Source organism: Myzus persicae, unplaced genomic scaffold (genome assembly GCF_001856785.1).
Source record: "Myzus persicae strain clone G006 unplaced genomic scaffold, MPER_G0061.0, whole genome shotgun sequence".
NCBI classification, from domain to species: domain Eukaryota; kingdom Metazoa; phylum Arthropoda; class Insecta; order Hemiptera; family Aphididae; genus Myzus; species Myzus persicae.
The window spans coordinates 36,761-52,602 of NW_019104229.1; the positions used below are offsets into that span (position 1 = coordinate 36,761).

At 30.0% G+C, this 15,842-nt stretch overlaps 1 protein-coding gene across 1 annotated transcript; it reads left to right on the forward strand.

The window, feature by feature from the left end:
* Positions 1–1,784: 1,784 nt before the first annotated feature.
* LOC111040239 (lipase member H-like) lies at positions 1,785–12,562 on the forward strand. The gene is made up of 7 exons (XM_022324065.1): positions 1,785–1,949; positions 2,012–2,193; positions 10,357–10,508; positions 11,587–11,838; positions 11,893–12,084; positions 12,197–12,362; positions 12,423–12,562. The coding sequence occupies exons 1-7, from the start codon at positions 1,905–1,907 to the stop codon at positions 12,499–12,501; spliced, it is 1,068 nt and encodes a 355-aa protein (XP_022179757.1). The 5' UTR covers positions 1,785–1,904; the 3' UTR covers positions 12,502–12,562.
* The last annotated feature ends 3,280 nt before the right edge of the window (positions 12,563–15,842 follow it).

Below are 15,842 nucleotides of genomic sequence, written 5' to 3' on the forward strand. Positions count from 1 at the left end.
GGGATACGTAGTTTACTAATTCAATAGTTTTAAAATCGTTACTCGTTAGTAGACAGTGGTTAAGAATTTTGTATTTGAATCTTATACCATTGATTATAAATTTATAAATAATTAAGTGTTCAGTTTGTAGAAAGTTGTTTATTGTAGTTTGTTCCCAAAAAACACCCTCTATATTTGGAGGACAACTAGGAAAGATTTCACTATAACTAGGTTACTATAGGTTCATGGTTATAAAATAGATACATAAAGCTTAAAATTAATTTAAATATTTTGGAAATGACATTGCATAAAATTGGATTGAAAAGTAGAATTTTAATTACAAAAAAATAATTAACGATGCTATTCTTGGTTTAAAAATCAAATTAAGCCTAAAATGAACTAAAAATATGGGGTCGACTTGAAGGTGGTTCAAGCTGTGCAGTGATACAAGGCTCCGCACAGCGCACATTTAAAGGGCCCGCAAAAATATATTATCAGGTATTCGGATTCATACTCTATAATATTATTATGTTTTCTTCTAACGATGCATGGATAGGCAGATTCATCTTATTGTCCTCCGTAACTCTTTGAGGCTCCGAAGTAATACAAACACCCACTAATAGCCTTCAAAAAACAATTTCGGGCTCATAGAGCTCTGGTATTTACCAAACCTGCTCTATGAAGAATATGTATAAAAAAACTGAGTTAGCATATCAGTATTTAGATTTTTTGGTCTTAAAAATGTAATCCTTAGCTATAAAAATGTAACCTAGAGTATATTTTTAATGTTTTGTACAGGTATAAGGAAAACCTATGGTAGGATCTTGAATCCAATTTTCAGGCTATTTTACCTAGCAAAAAATGTTTATTGACAATATTACTATGATTATTAAATAAACTAAAAAAAATTTTAATTTAAAATTGAAAATAGTACAATAAATATTTGTTGAAAATTTAAAGGGTCTATGGTCATTTGTTTTTGAGTTAGGTACACACCAAACAATTTTAATCAATTTTGTCAAAAACACTGGTTTTGGATAAAAATTCCCGTTGTTTTTTAATTTTTCTCCATACTTCTAGGAATATTTTTCCTGGCTAGATTCACTTTTCAATCAAGAAAATGGTGAAGTTCAAAATTGAGACGCAATTCTACTGCCCACGTAGGTGAATAGGCGATGACACAAAAATAAAAACGCACATCACACATCATTGTATAATCATACCATCTCACCACTCAAAATCAAAAATCAAAAATAATTTTTCAGAAAACTATTAATTAATACGTATATAGTTTTTTTTTTTTAAGGAAGGACACATTCGTATCAGCTGATCCCAATATCCAAACAATCAATCCAGAAAATGCGTATCAATAAAAAAAAAATAGGAATGAAAAATCCCCCTTTGCCCATATTCCCCAACCACAAATGGCGATAATGGTTTACCAAATTTGTACAATCTGACCTCCAGATAGTAATAATGTTTATATAGGTACCTAGGTAATGATTTTTCATGATATCTGCAATTTAGTACCTACTATGGTAATTTTTATTTTTAAATAGGTCATATTATATGACTCATATACGACAAAATAACGTTACATTCAAAACACGTTTGCAGTACCTACTTAGACTTTATGATATAGGTAAAATTATCTATAGGTAGTAGGCACTTTTGGTTACAATAAATCACTAGTTAGAAACTTTTATAAGTACAATTAAAATGTATACCTATGTTATATTCAAGAAACGTATACAAATGAATAACACAAAAGAGGGTTACCATATCTATAAAATATATGAAGCATTTACATACAATAAAAAGTACTTACTATATGTGTAACTGGTAAAAGCAATTGTAGTTTAGGTACTGTTTCTACCTCAAAACAATTATTACGATTGGAGCATTATTATTAAAATTTAAGAACCATGTTTTACTTAATACTATTGATATTCCTTCCTCACGGCGAAATGGTATTTTAAATAAGAAATTATAAATATTTCAATAAGAGTAATAAACATATATTTTTGTTTAGAAAAGTTTTAAAAAATATCAAGTAACGGAAGACATGACCGAAGAACGAATCGACGAAGACATTAAGTGGATGTTGTTACCAAACGGAAGAGGCGACCCACAATTGGCTATAATATCGGGTTTGGAAAAAAATAGTGAAGCAGAACCATTGGTGGAAAATATAAAATTTCATTTATATACAAGGTACTTACCTAATTTAAATATATATAAATGTATCAATTATTGTTTTAAATTCTGAGGGAAACGATACATTTATTGATTTTACAATTTTTTTTTTGTGAAAGTATATTTTGTCATAACTCATCACCTTTGTAGCAGTAAAAATGAGTAAAAATTCTTTAAGATTCCACTACAACTATCTTCTATAGTCGTAGGAAAGTAAATCTAGTTGGTACTTTGGGTGTCAAAAGTAAAAAAGTAGTATTACTCATCAGTAGCTACTTTTACTTAATAATTAAGGAAACAACCGAAAATGGGGAAATACTGAAATCTTTTTCTTTGACCAGATTTTGAACATTTGATATTTCACAAAATGTTTTTATTAGCATTTTATAATTTCTATGCATGGTATAATTTTTAAAATATTTTGATTATTTTTGAGCTATTTCTAGAAATTTGAAATTTTATTTAGTTATTTTTTTCGATAAATTAAGATAAAACAATTTATTTTTAGCCAAATAGGAACATTTATTTCAGTCTTTGTCATCAGTTGTATTTAAAAAAATATTATCTACAATTATTATTTATGAGCTTTTAAATTACTTTAAAGTTAGAATTTTGACCTACTTCGTGAAATCGTAAAATTGTGTACTTAATTATAGTATATAACTAGAACCTACCAATTTTATAATTATATTATACATTCATACCTACGTGTAAAACAGAAAAACAAATGTTCAAACTATATGAACTATACTTCATAGTAGATACAGTAAAGTAGAATGCTGTGTAATAACATGTAAGGTACATACAAAAAACTACGGTTTACAAATTTCAGCATTAAAGGCGATAAATTAAATAGGTAAATTAAAATAGAAAATAATACTTATAAGGTAAAAAAACAAATAATAAATTGATATTTAACATAATCTTTTTCCACATAGATACAATCCCGAGAATAACAAAAAACTGAAGTGGAAAAAGTTCTTTTAATCTAAATTTACTTATTCATTAGGTAGGTACTATTGTATTGATTTATTACTAATGAATAAACTTTAAGATGTTCGAATTTAAAAACATCGTATTTTGTATCACCTTTATAGCTTATCATAATTATAATTGTTATTGTTGATTATTAGATATTTTTTTGAATAGGCTTCAATTACTAAGGTCATTAGCCTGGTACTGTGGGGGGGGGGGGGCACGGTTGATTGGAACACGTTTGTATGTGTTGCTAAAAACCCGGATGGTCACCCATCCGAGCGCTAGCAACGACGGCCGGTACGTACGTACGCCCAGAGCATTGCCGTAGATTGAGCGTACGATCGCTCCTCACCAAGCCACGGTTATTAGTTTATAGAAGGTGTTGAGGCATTTATTTCCAATCAAAATTTCCCAAATCCCAACATATTATAAAAACAAGAATATATTAGAAAATATGTAGTACCTATTCAATTATTATAATTATTATGGTATAGTTTTAACTGTTTCATTTCATAATGAAAAGAATACATAGGTAGTAATAATAAATAATGGCCATGGCCTATGACAATAATCTGCAACGCATAATATGATAAAATTCAAAAAAAATATATGTATTGATAATAATAATAAAACAAAATTATATTAAATTTAAATTTCTCTCTTTGCTTCTGTTGGCAAATTCGTCTAATAAAATGTCCTCATTATCTCGATGAATTTATAAAGGTGCAAATATTTTGAAGTCATATTTCTTAAATAGATTTAAAGTCTTCACAAAGTCGAAAAGCTGCGTTTAGCCAAAACGTCGGATACTTGAAACATAGCTAGTATTTTTAGTAACTATTAGATATTTCTGGGGTATAGGTACATTAAATCTAAATGATCACAGACATTTAAAGTTTCTATATTAGTTGCGCGTGGCTGTTGCGAGCTTAAGGTTTCATTGACATTATTCCATTTAGTTTGTCAAACCTCAAACTCCGTTTCTATAATGTCGTTAAGCCCAGGTAAATCATTTTCATATAGTTGAATAGCTAAAGAAGAAAACTTAACAATGCATGATAAGATATACTTGGTAATGACTGATGACGATAACCATTGTGAAAGATTTATGTAAGACCAGATTAAATATCGAACTAAATAGTATTAAGTATTAGTCTTTTGGTTACTTTTTGGTATAATATTTCTGATCATGAATTTCGAAAATATATATTTATTTTTAGATTGTAAACGAAGGTTGAAAGCAATTTAATTAATACTACGTTAATATGTTTTTTCATTTTATTAATTTGAATGTATGTTAGAAAATATCACCTTTCATGTTTCATGTCTTTGTATGTTCAAAATGTCGGAAATTAACTATATAAATTGTGATTGAAGAGTTCTTGGAAAGACGGAAGTATAGTATTCATAATTTCAATCTGAACATTTCGGAAAATTCATTAGTTTCTTTACAGAATTGATATTATTACAATATAATTGCAATTAATTAAATATTTTTTATAACGTTTAGTTGTAATGATAAGATCCAATTTCACGGGCTTTGAGAGGTTAAATGATTACTCTCCATTTTATAACAATTATAGAGTGTTGGTTGTTCTGTGTTTTCGAGTACGTGTGCCACTAAAATCTAGTATTTTTTTAGATAATTGCGAAAAGCTGAAAAAACCCCTCGCACATGTTATTGCAAGATACGAGTTTAAGATAAACTTTTTTCTACGGCGCTTTAAAACTTTAAAAATATTACTAGTGATTGTTTTAATTTTATACGTTGTTTATTTAACGTTTATTTTAAGAAGTTATTTTAATTATTAAAAACAAAAAATATCGATTAATTTTGGATCTGCTGTAAGAGTATGTAAGACTATGTTATAAAGTTTAAAATACCGAAATTATCAAGTATTTTACCGGTTTATATTTTATCAGGTTTCAAGATTGTTTAATTATATTGCCAAAATGTATTAGATTCATTAATTTTATTTCGCCATACGATCATAATTACTGTAATGTATTTATTACCTACTTGTTTTTACATAAATGGCAAATGGTATAAATTGTGTATCTAATGCCTTTATATTATATATTTTTACAAATTTTTCATTAATCATTTTTCGGTAAATTATCCTTCTGATTTAAATGTATGGGTTATTATTTCAGAACGAAAGAGTAATATTTCCGTTTCATAAATATCTATACTTTTTCCCTTTTCGTCGTTAAATAAAAATATTATTTTAAAATACAAAATACTAAATACTTATTCCAAAATATCGCGTGAATAATTAATTATGATTATCATAGCACCGACAAAGCGATCAGACTATTGAAACTCGGTCGTCGTACGGCCGCCGCACGCACGTCTCGATCGGAAACGTGTCCGTGGGCACCTTCGAGGGTTTCTCGGGGGAACTCGCAAACGCGTTAGTGGTATAACGATAATAATATTCATAAGCGCACGTCTGGGGTTATTAATTTATACGCGACGCGATGGCGCAGGAGAAATTAACAAAAAGTCGTATTATTGTGAAACCAATATTATAATGCATGTGATGACAGGTCGTGATGGTATGTCTGAGAAACTGCTCTGCGCGGACGCAAGGTTCGTCATCGTCTGCGAAAGCTTGCAGCTAGACATTATATCTTTGGATATAATGTCAATTTGTTGTCGTTGTTGTTTACGTATTTCGATAGTTTTTTCAAGTGTCCTCGTACTCACGGGTAACGATAAATGCACAGAGAAAATCGCACGACGGCTATTACCGTAGAAGTGTAACCCTACGAGATTTCACTCACCCGTAACGTAACCGTTCAACCTTAACCATACCAATGTGCAATTCTGGGCATGCACGTGTTAATGAGCTTAAGTTAACTTAAAAATTCTATTAGTTTTACATTTTTAACTAAACTTTTTAAAATTCCACTTTCAGTAACTTAATTAATTTTTCCATGTTTTAAATTTAATAGATAACGAGTTTCCCTTAATTAAATCCAATTCGTTAATTTATAAATAATTAAATAATAAATATAATAAAATTATTATTGATGATACATTGCATGGGCATGGTATTCTTTAATATTTGAAGCTATATAACTGGCTATAAATTATAATGATACATTTAAAAAAAAAGCTTTATTTAAGTCAAATTAAACTTCCATACAATTTTTAAATAAACTGAGTTAGTAAAAAAAAATTAAGATAACTATATTCTTGCATTAACTTTAAACTAATTTAAAATGTTTCCTATCAATTTAAATTAACTCAACTAAAAATTATTAATAATTTTCCCAGGATTGGTAGTATGTGTTACTTTATCAAATTATTTGCTATCAAAATCTAATACCTTACACTCGATTATAATCAAATACACAAGACTGTGTACTCACCAAATACACACTGTAGGGTTTAACTTATATTCAACGCCACTATACCGTGATCGTAATCCACGAGAATGTGCTTATAGAATATTGTTATACCGTGTGGTTACAGTGTTACACCTATAAGTACTGCCGATGATTTGTTATTATACCACTGTGTTATACAAACATTTAATTCGCTTTCAAACATGGTAATGGCGATCGAAATTCGGTTAATCGTCGTAACCGGTACCAATTTATACAACCGCCTATATTGCAGATATGTATTAAGAGGACGTGATACCTGCATGTGTTGTCTCTGTCTTACAAGTGCGTAACATAGTAAATGTTACGCTCAGCAGAACACGTGTAGCTCCGTTAATTAAAAAAATATTGCGAATTTACCTCTTATAAAATCTAAAGGTAAGATTATTATCTAGGCAACCTCATAGGTTTTTTTATTATATTTTAATTTTAACGCTAGTTATGAGTATTTTAAAATTGTAAATTTTTTATATTCTTAAAATACTTATAACTCGAGTTAAAATAAAAATATAATAAAAAGCCTATGAGGTTGCCTAGATAATAATCTTACCTTTAGATTTTATAAGAAGTCAATTCACTGTTCTGCTGAGTGTACAATTTGCTATGTTACGCACTTGTAAGACGGAGACCACACATGCGGGTATCACGTCCTCTTAAGCTGTACCTACTACCTAGTTAACATAACGTGAAGAGTATTCTTCACTCAAAAACGTACTTGTGGGGAGGGGGACTGTGTGGTTTATTTCTTGTCCCAATATCAATCTGCGGAACTTTGCAATCTACTAAATTGATTCCGTTTACCTTAACAAACTATATAAAATAATTTATAATTAATTATAAAATGTGTACAACATGTTATAATATAATTTATCATTGTCACATAAGTAATTTAATATCTGGCTAATAATCCATGAAAATAAAAGAGGTGCCAACGTATACACTGCCACCTTTTCATCTTTTCTTCAGCTAACTCCTCCTACAGGTTCCATAGTGTAATAAAATTGATATTATCACAGAAGAGCCACATTCCTGTTTAAAAAAAAAAACTTAAAGGTCGACTCAAGACTCATATAATCAAAACTTTTGTTTTTTTTAAATTTTAAATTAATGTATTTGTAACAATATTTAATAGAGTACCTAATATTTTTCTGGCCGATACAAAATCAACAAAACATCGTTGCGATAGGTTTGACTAGTATAAATTATTTTTGTCACTCGAAGATTATTGACATATAATGATCATTACCCACTTGCTACTCTACATTGAAGCATCCACTTGAGTGTCTGCTATATCATTGTACTAGCTTAATACGTATTTTCGAAAATGTTTACCTCGTCTGAATCCATCAATAAGCTACAGTTGACTGAGAGTGATAAGATGAAGTCAGTGTTCGAAGAGCTGAGATCGGCTGAATTTCACATACCATCGACGTTTCCAATTAGAGTTAGAACAGGGCCGGCCATAATACGATACTCGTCGACGCCAAACGTGGCCACAACATATCGTCGACACTCGGTTGGAGACGCCGAGATTTATCAGTCGTTGTCAGCCCCGTTCGAACAATCGTCCAAGTCACTTCAGCAGCCAAAAGAGATCGGACAAAACTTAGTACCATCCAGTTCACCGGAAAACAATATGCCCGTAGCGAACTATGCAGGACAGACGTTCCGTCATTACATGTCGCTGGTCGAGCATGCGCTCAGTTCCCCCGTTGTGGATACACCGGACAGAGTTGACACGACAACGTGTACGTCTGAGCCGGAACTACGGGTAACATCGGCTGGCATCCTGAAGACAAGCGAATTCGGTGGCTGTCGGTGGTCCTCAGCACCGAACATCCTTTTACGTTGTTCACCGATGGACCAACCAGAACCCGAAACGCATGACAAATGTAGTGACGTCACTCGTCAGGAGTTGTTGGCCAGCGAGCCTATACATCCCAAACGGCGTCGCACAATTTGGAGCCGGACGAAGAAATTCGTCCGGCGCATGTTGTGCTGCGCCGTTTAGGGTTAGGTTAAAAGTACGTGAACAAAAAATAAATAAATGTTGCAGTTGCATATACAGTTGTATATACAATTGAAAAAGTTATACAGACAAAAGAATATATTTTTCTTGTTTAATAAAATTATTTAATACAGAGACAATTATTAAACTTTATTTATTTGTATTAAAATTGATATTTAAATAGTTCCTAAATTAGGTTCTTAACAATTATATTTTATATTACTTAAAATATGTCTGAAATAAAGTAAAAACTAATTAAAGTAAAAGTGAAGTGCTCGAGTTGATGGACTTCAAAGATCATCTTACTCACAAAATTGATATCACTACCTACATAAACTAATAATACAATCCTTATATTTTATTTAGGTATAATAAATAATTACTTTAAAAATGATGTTCGACCTTAAGTTAAAATAAAAAATAAGTGGTTTACTGTGATAATTCACACAAATAACGTTTTCGTGTCAAGTCATTTAATCGGTTTTTTTATAGTATTAAAAATTAAAGTGAATTAAAATGATATTGAAAATTTAATTCATGGAAATTGTGATATTTGTTATTACTTATGTCCTATATGAATAATATGTAATGTAGTCCATAGCCCATAAGCCCCAATAAAATTTTGACCTACTTAGTCAAAGTTTTCAGCATCATCAATATTTTAAGATTATTTTTATTAGTTGAAAAAATATACTATTTTTCGAGTATACCAAACTCTAAAAATAGACAAGACGTTCATCTAAAATCAGTTTATTGAAGAAATTGTTCAAACTATTATAGATACCTCTAAAGATAATAGATAACTAGATACTCTTTAAACAAAATATAATAAATCTATATAGTATATAATGAGAATGGAGTTTCTTTATGACCTTTAAATCTTTCATTGAATTTTTTGTAAAATTCTTCAATGTTATTAAACGGTACATTGCTTTTATTTCGTTGATTGCTACAGATACAAGGTAATTTTGGTTCAACGTTCTTTGCATAGCGCAATGTTTTTATGGACTCTTTATAAAATATACAGTTTCATTTTTAATTTTAAATCAAGATTTTGTCGAATGGTATGAAACACAGAAATTACATCGGTTACTTGTTTTAGAGCCTAAATAGATCAATATTTTTGCTATGTCAATGTGTATTTAGAAAAATTATAAATATTAAAATATATATATCTTAATAATATTTTACTAGACACACAAAAAACACTCGTGAAGCGCAAACGGCAGTGCCCTACGCAAGCACGATACTATATAATACAGTGTATGAGTATGAGTGATACGATACTAATTACTAACGATGTTAAAATCGTTTGTACATTTTTGAAGATAAACAACGGCATAAACTATAAAAAGTAAAAACGATAAAACTAACTACCGATAACATTCAACTGTTCAATGTTTAAGTACAGCTTTAACTGTATAGGTGTCACGAATTTACGATGTTACGGTTTCATTATAGTACGAACGAAATATACCTTGTTACTAATAATTCTTAAGACAATAATATTGAACTTCAACGACTTACAACTTAGGCAAATACAAAAAAACATGCTTGACATTTTAAGGGGCTTAAGTAGAGATGCCTCACTTCAGAACCATCCCACCATAAATACGTCATTGATTGTAGATAATATTTACCTCATTACCTTGTCATGACCACCTCTAAGATATTTTCAACTATTTTGTCTTCATTTTCGTTAGAAAATTGAAATAAAATACCTATAAAGCTATAATCTACAACAATATAAGCAAAAAAAAAATGCACTTCTTACCAATACATGTTTAATGTTTATTTAATAGGGACAATCCGACAAGAGCTGAAATGCAAACTATGGACAAAAACTGTCTGCCGATATTTAAATACTTCCGTCCTCAGAGAAAAACGAAAATATTAGTTCATGGTTTTGGTGATAGCGCTGAAGATTCTCTTATGTTTCCATTACTTAGAGATGGTATGCATACATAATATATTTTTTTTAATACTATAAGTAAACTAGCCTATAAGTTTTCAGATTGATATACACTTGTGATTTTTTTTCACACATTTTTTGTTGATTTAACAAGTTATTTATTTTTATTTTTCAACAATTTTCTTTAAGCTCTGTAAAATAAATGTAGATGAATGCATACACCTAGGTATTAGTGAAAAAGGTAATTTTTCTGGATGATTTATATATTACATTTTTATCAATCTAATATTGATTATAATTCAAAATATTTAGCTGAATGCGATAACCATTGCCATTTCTTTTAAATTTTAAGATATTTAACTAATTTCTAGGTACTTAGGGGGTAAAGTCGTACATAGTAAGTTGCATTTACAGATTTAATAGAAATGATGACTAGAAAAAATTGATGTTAAAAGGTAGTGGGAGTACGGAACACGAAAATATAGGTGCGTAAAAACTTAAGGTTTCTATGCACCTAGTGACTAATTTTAAAAATTGGTTTTTAGAATGTGTTACTCATTTCCAGTCTTATCCCAAAAAATTAAATTTAAAAAGTGAGCTATAAAGTCATAGAAAAGAGATTAAAGGATATAGTCACGTAAGGGATTGGGAATAACTATAGTACATGACTACAGAATAGAAAACTCCTTTGGACTCTCTTTAGGGTAGCAGAGTCCGAAGCTGCGTGGGTGTCCCACATGACTGATCCATATTTCATTCTCAAGTAGGGACAGAATTGACGAGCAATAAAAGGCCTTTATTGGAGAGGTGAGTTTGAAGTCAAATGATATCCGTTTTATGAACCCCGGGGTCTTTAGGCGTTGCAATTTATTGATAGAATGTGAGAATGGTAACCAAGGTCCCGGGGATAAGAAAACACTCAGGTCTTTTTAGTAGTGGACAGATGGAATAGTTATATTGTTTATCGAGTATATTGTTGACAAATTAACCATACATATTTATGAATAATTATTAAAAATATATATACAGGTATATGTATACCTACTGCGTAGTTATAAAAATAAAAACAAGCGTACCTATGTATAATATGACGTATCCTACAATACCTATATATTTACAGCATTTTTGAGCTATAACGATTATAACATATTCACCGTTGATTGGTCGGAACTGGCTGCTGTTCCTTGGTATAATTCTGCTGCGAAAAATACTAAGCACGTATCAAAACATTTGGCTTCTTTCATTGACCATTTAACATCATCTACTGATGCTCGTACAGAAGATTTTCATTTGATCGGATTTTCGTTAGGAGCACACGTTGTTGGTCTTACAAATAACGAATTGAAATCTGGAAAAGTTAAACATATAACTGGTAAAATATTTAGGCCAACGCCTGATTTTTAAATTAATGTATACATTTTTTAAGGGTTGGATCCTGCGGAAGTGCTGTTTTCTTCATCAAGTCCCGAAGAACGCCTTGATTATAGTCAAGCAAAATTAGTCGAAGTAGTACACACGTCGGGAGGATTTCTCGGATTTAAAAAACGACTTGGACATAGGGACTTTTATCCCAATGGTGGTGCCTGGCCTCAACCTGGTTGTAAAATTGATTATGCTGGTAATTACTAATAATCGTTAATCAATACATATTGTAATAAATAAATAGCCCCAGGATATTCTTATAATAATTAACTACATGGTTTTTTTTTTTTGTATATTTCTTCACATAGCGGTATGTAGTCATCGCCGAGCTTACTATTATTATGCAGAAGCAATAACTAAAAGTGAAGGATTTACTGCTGTTCCGTGTCCTTCTTATGAGGATTATACATCAGGGGCTTGTTCTAATAATACAGAATTATCAGTACAATTGGGAAAAGCACCTTATGATAAATCGTAAGTAACCTACTTATAATAAAATAAGGAGAAAAATCTATAAATTATTTTGATTTACAGAAAAGAAGGTAACTATTATTTAATTACAAACTCGGATTCTCCTTACGGTAAAGTAAGTAGACATAAGAATAATCGTTGATCATTATATATTGCATGTTGATCGTTGTCATATGAATATAAATCATTGCGTGCAACATGAATTTAAATATTTTATGTACACAAATAATATACCTACCTACTGTTAACTATAGTAAATATAAGAAAATAATATCAAAAATCGTTTTTTCATTAAAACTCTCAAAGTAAGTTATCATTTGCATATCTGGCAGTACATTTGTTGGTAGCCGTTAATAAAGGCTCATTGTGGCCAACATTCCGTAGTCCAGTAAGTATCAATTAATAATTTATCAAAATAAGGTCCACACCATTAATCCGCAAAAATTAAAAAGGGCTCAATAAAATAATTATTCCGGTTTAGGACCAGTGGCGTATTTGAGACTTCACCTAGGGGGGGGGCGATATTAAGAGGAGTAAACCGCCCTACCAATTAAAAACATTTTTTTTAGACATATAAAAAAACAAAGCATTTTTATTATTTAATTTAGCACTTTTATTAAAGAATTTTTATTACAAAACAAAATCTATATTTCTTTTTTTAAGACTTGTGAATCGATCAATTACATCATCAACATTTATTTCTATAGATCTGTGAATGTTTAATAATGCCAACCCTGTAAGCCGATCCTGGCCCATTTTTGATCTCAGCCAAGTTTTTAACCTATTGACAAAATAATATAAAGTAGCAGATATGACTAATATAAGGATATAAATAATAAGAAGTGGAAAAGCCAAAAAGTGGATGTGTGAAGTCGAGGAGAGTAGTAAACGAAAATAACAAAGAGAGAATGTAACTACTATTACTCAAAACTAAATACAGAGCAATTAAGCATATGGCACATTCCGAATAATGAAAACATTTGTTTCAAGGTTGTTAGTAAGGCTTTATACAGTCGAGTTGCGATAACTCGAAAAACTTGACAACTTGATTTTTTTTTTTATTCCCCTAGAACCTTGTTTGCGTATATAAAATATAGCGTGCACGGGGATACGGGATGTTAAATCAGTTGCAAGTCGCAAGTGTACGAATAACGATTGTATGGCGAACAGGCGAACGGAACAGTCGAACAAACACAACACATTTTCATAAATATCATATTTAATTTTTCATAGATAAGTATCAGATAAGTTATCAGTTTATCACAATAACGAAATGACCCATCGTGACCATTAATTAGGTAACCATTTCGACAGATGACGTTCCGTTCCATCATTCGTTTGGTACGACTACGTCACCCAGTCCTCGGGCCAAATGTTCCATCTTTGCGTACCATAGAGCAATCACTAATCAGTAATCCGGTTGTATTATGTATTATCAGTTGACAGTTATCACAAAAATTTCTCATCCAAAAAAAATTATTTACTTATTAATTAAAATATTTAGAAACACTTATAAGTTCAACAATCATAAAATATTATTTTCAAAGATCTCTCGGGGGGGGGNGATCGCCCCTATCGCCCCCCCTCATATACGCCACTGTTTAGGACAACATATTTATTGGTTACTGGTACTTACCTATCTAGTTCAATGGGCACAGTAAGTTTTGGAATTTTATTCAGCCTAACTGAATCAACATTTAAACACTAACCTCGAGTTTAAAGACTTGAGTCGGTAGGCATACCACAGCTAGGTACTAGGGAACAAACGTTTAATCTCTTTTCTATGGAGCGATTACTTGTCATAGATATCTACATAAGAAGTGCAAATTTTTTTTTTTTAAGACGGGAAAGATGATACTATCTTGTTGTAAGCCAGTACTGTAGTTGTCAAGTGGGTCATTGTAATGCATGTGTTAAATATTATTCAATGCTTCAATGATATAAAATCAATTGAAAAATGGTTTTAAAAATATGGTTCATTTTTTGCAATTAGATTAGCTGCGATTTGATTGTATTTTAATTATTTAACTGATTTGATAAAAACAATATTCTGTGAGCTGGTAGGAACCATCTCTTTCTGATTTCCGTCAGGCGTCAATACTAATAATTGACACTAAAATCTATCGTGTAATGTACTAATGTGTTTCAGTAAAATATGAAAATAAAAAAACAAAACATAATTATTTTAGTAAAATGGTTTTTTTTATTTTACTCAAGTGTTCTTGTGCCACTTCAAAAATCAACAAACTAATACTTAATGTGGACAAAATGTATGTAATATTAATATAGGTAAATAACATACACATAAATATAGTGATACTACAAATTTTAAATTATTGCACATTGCACAGTGTTATAAAAAAAAATTGTACAAGCAAAACAATATATTTACACAATTTTTTTACTCTTTGTTAATAACAATTATTTGGCTAAGTTGATGCAAATTAAACGGTAAATAAACTAGAAATGTTTTACTTTAAATATATTATATTCAAACTAAGTGATTGTCCGATAAAAATAGTAATATTTATTTTATAGTTTATACAATACAAATCAATAAAAGTGGTGGAACAGAATATTGAAAAAAAAAATATATATAAAAACGCTTTAGATGCATTACCTTGAGCCAATAATGTAAAGTGACTACAATTTTAAATCTAAATGTTTTCAATAATATCACAAAGACATGACGGAAAACTATACATAAAAAAAAAATACTTTTAACTTAAAAATGTATGGAAGAAATATTAAATTAAAAAAGTTCAGCCTCCAAAAGTTTTAATGTTATTCCATCTCCTTTTAATAAAATATACTTTTAATAATTCAATATCAATGTTCAACCACTGAACCATTTTTTGTATTTAACATTTATGTTTAGAGTTTGGCGAGTACATAGAGTTAACTAGACAGAAATCGAAGAACAAATTGTAATAAAAAAAAACTACAAATATATTGTATTAATAGATTTTTCAGTCAATGATAGGTATCCATAGGAATTAGTGTACAGGGCAAATGTTTTAGAGCAGCGGTTCTCAAACTGCGGTAAGCATACCACTAGTGGTAAGCGAAAAACTACATGGTGGTAAGCAGAAGGCCGCATGGTAGCAGAACGAAAAATTAAAAATAAATATTAGATTGATAATTAGATGTTAATTAATTCATATCTTAATTTTTAAACACTAATAAATTTGTATTAATAAATAAATAATAATAAATTTGTATTAATAATATTTAAAATATTTAAATAATTTTGTACTGCGTTTTTATTTAAAATGAATGTATTTAACTATGTAAAGATTGTATCGTTTTATTCTAAATCATCAGTGGTACGTGACCGATTGATAATATATTTTAGTGTTACGCGAAAAAAAAAGTTTGAGAGTCGCGTTTTAGAGTCGTCTATTATTTTACTATTCTCCACTATTCAGTTTAAATATGGTTTGTTATTAGATTGTAATCAATATGAAACAAATTATAGAATAA

Bases quoted from the DNA above. Each gene is read 5' to 3' on its own strand.
- LOC111040239 (XM_022324065.1), top strand. From the start codon at position 1,905: ATGTTTTACTTAATACTATTGATATTCCTTCCTCACGGCGAAATG. The intron at 2,194-10,356 runs GTACTTACCTAA...TTTATTTAATAG, and splicing joins AAATTTCATTTATATACAAG to GGACAATCCGACAAGAGCTG. The intron at 12,363-12,422 runs GTAAGTAACCTA...TTTGATTTACAG, and splicing joins AAAGCACCTTATGATAAATC to AAAAGAAGGTAACTATTATT.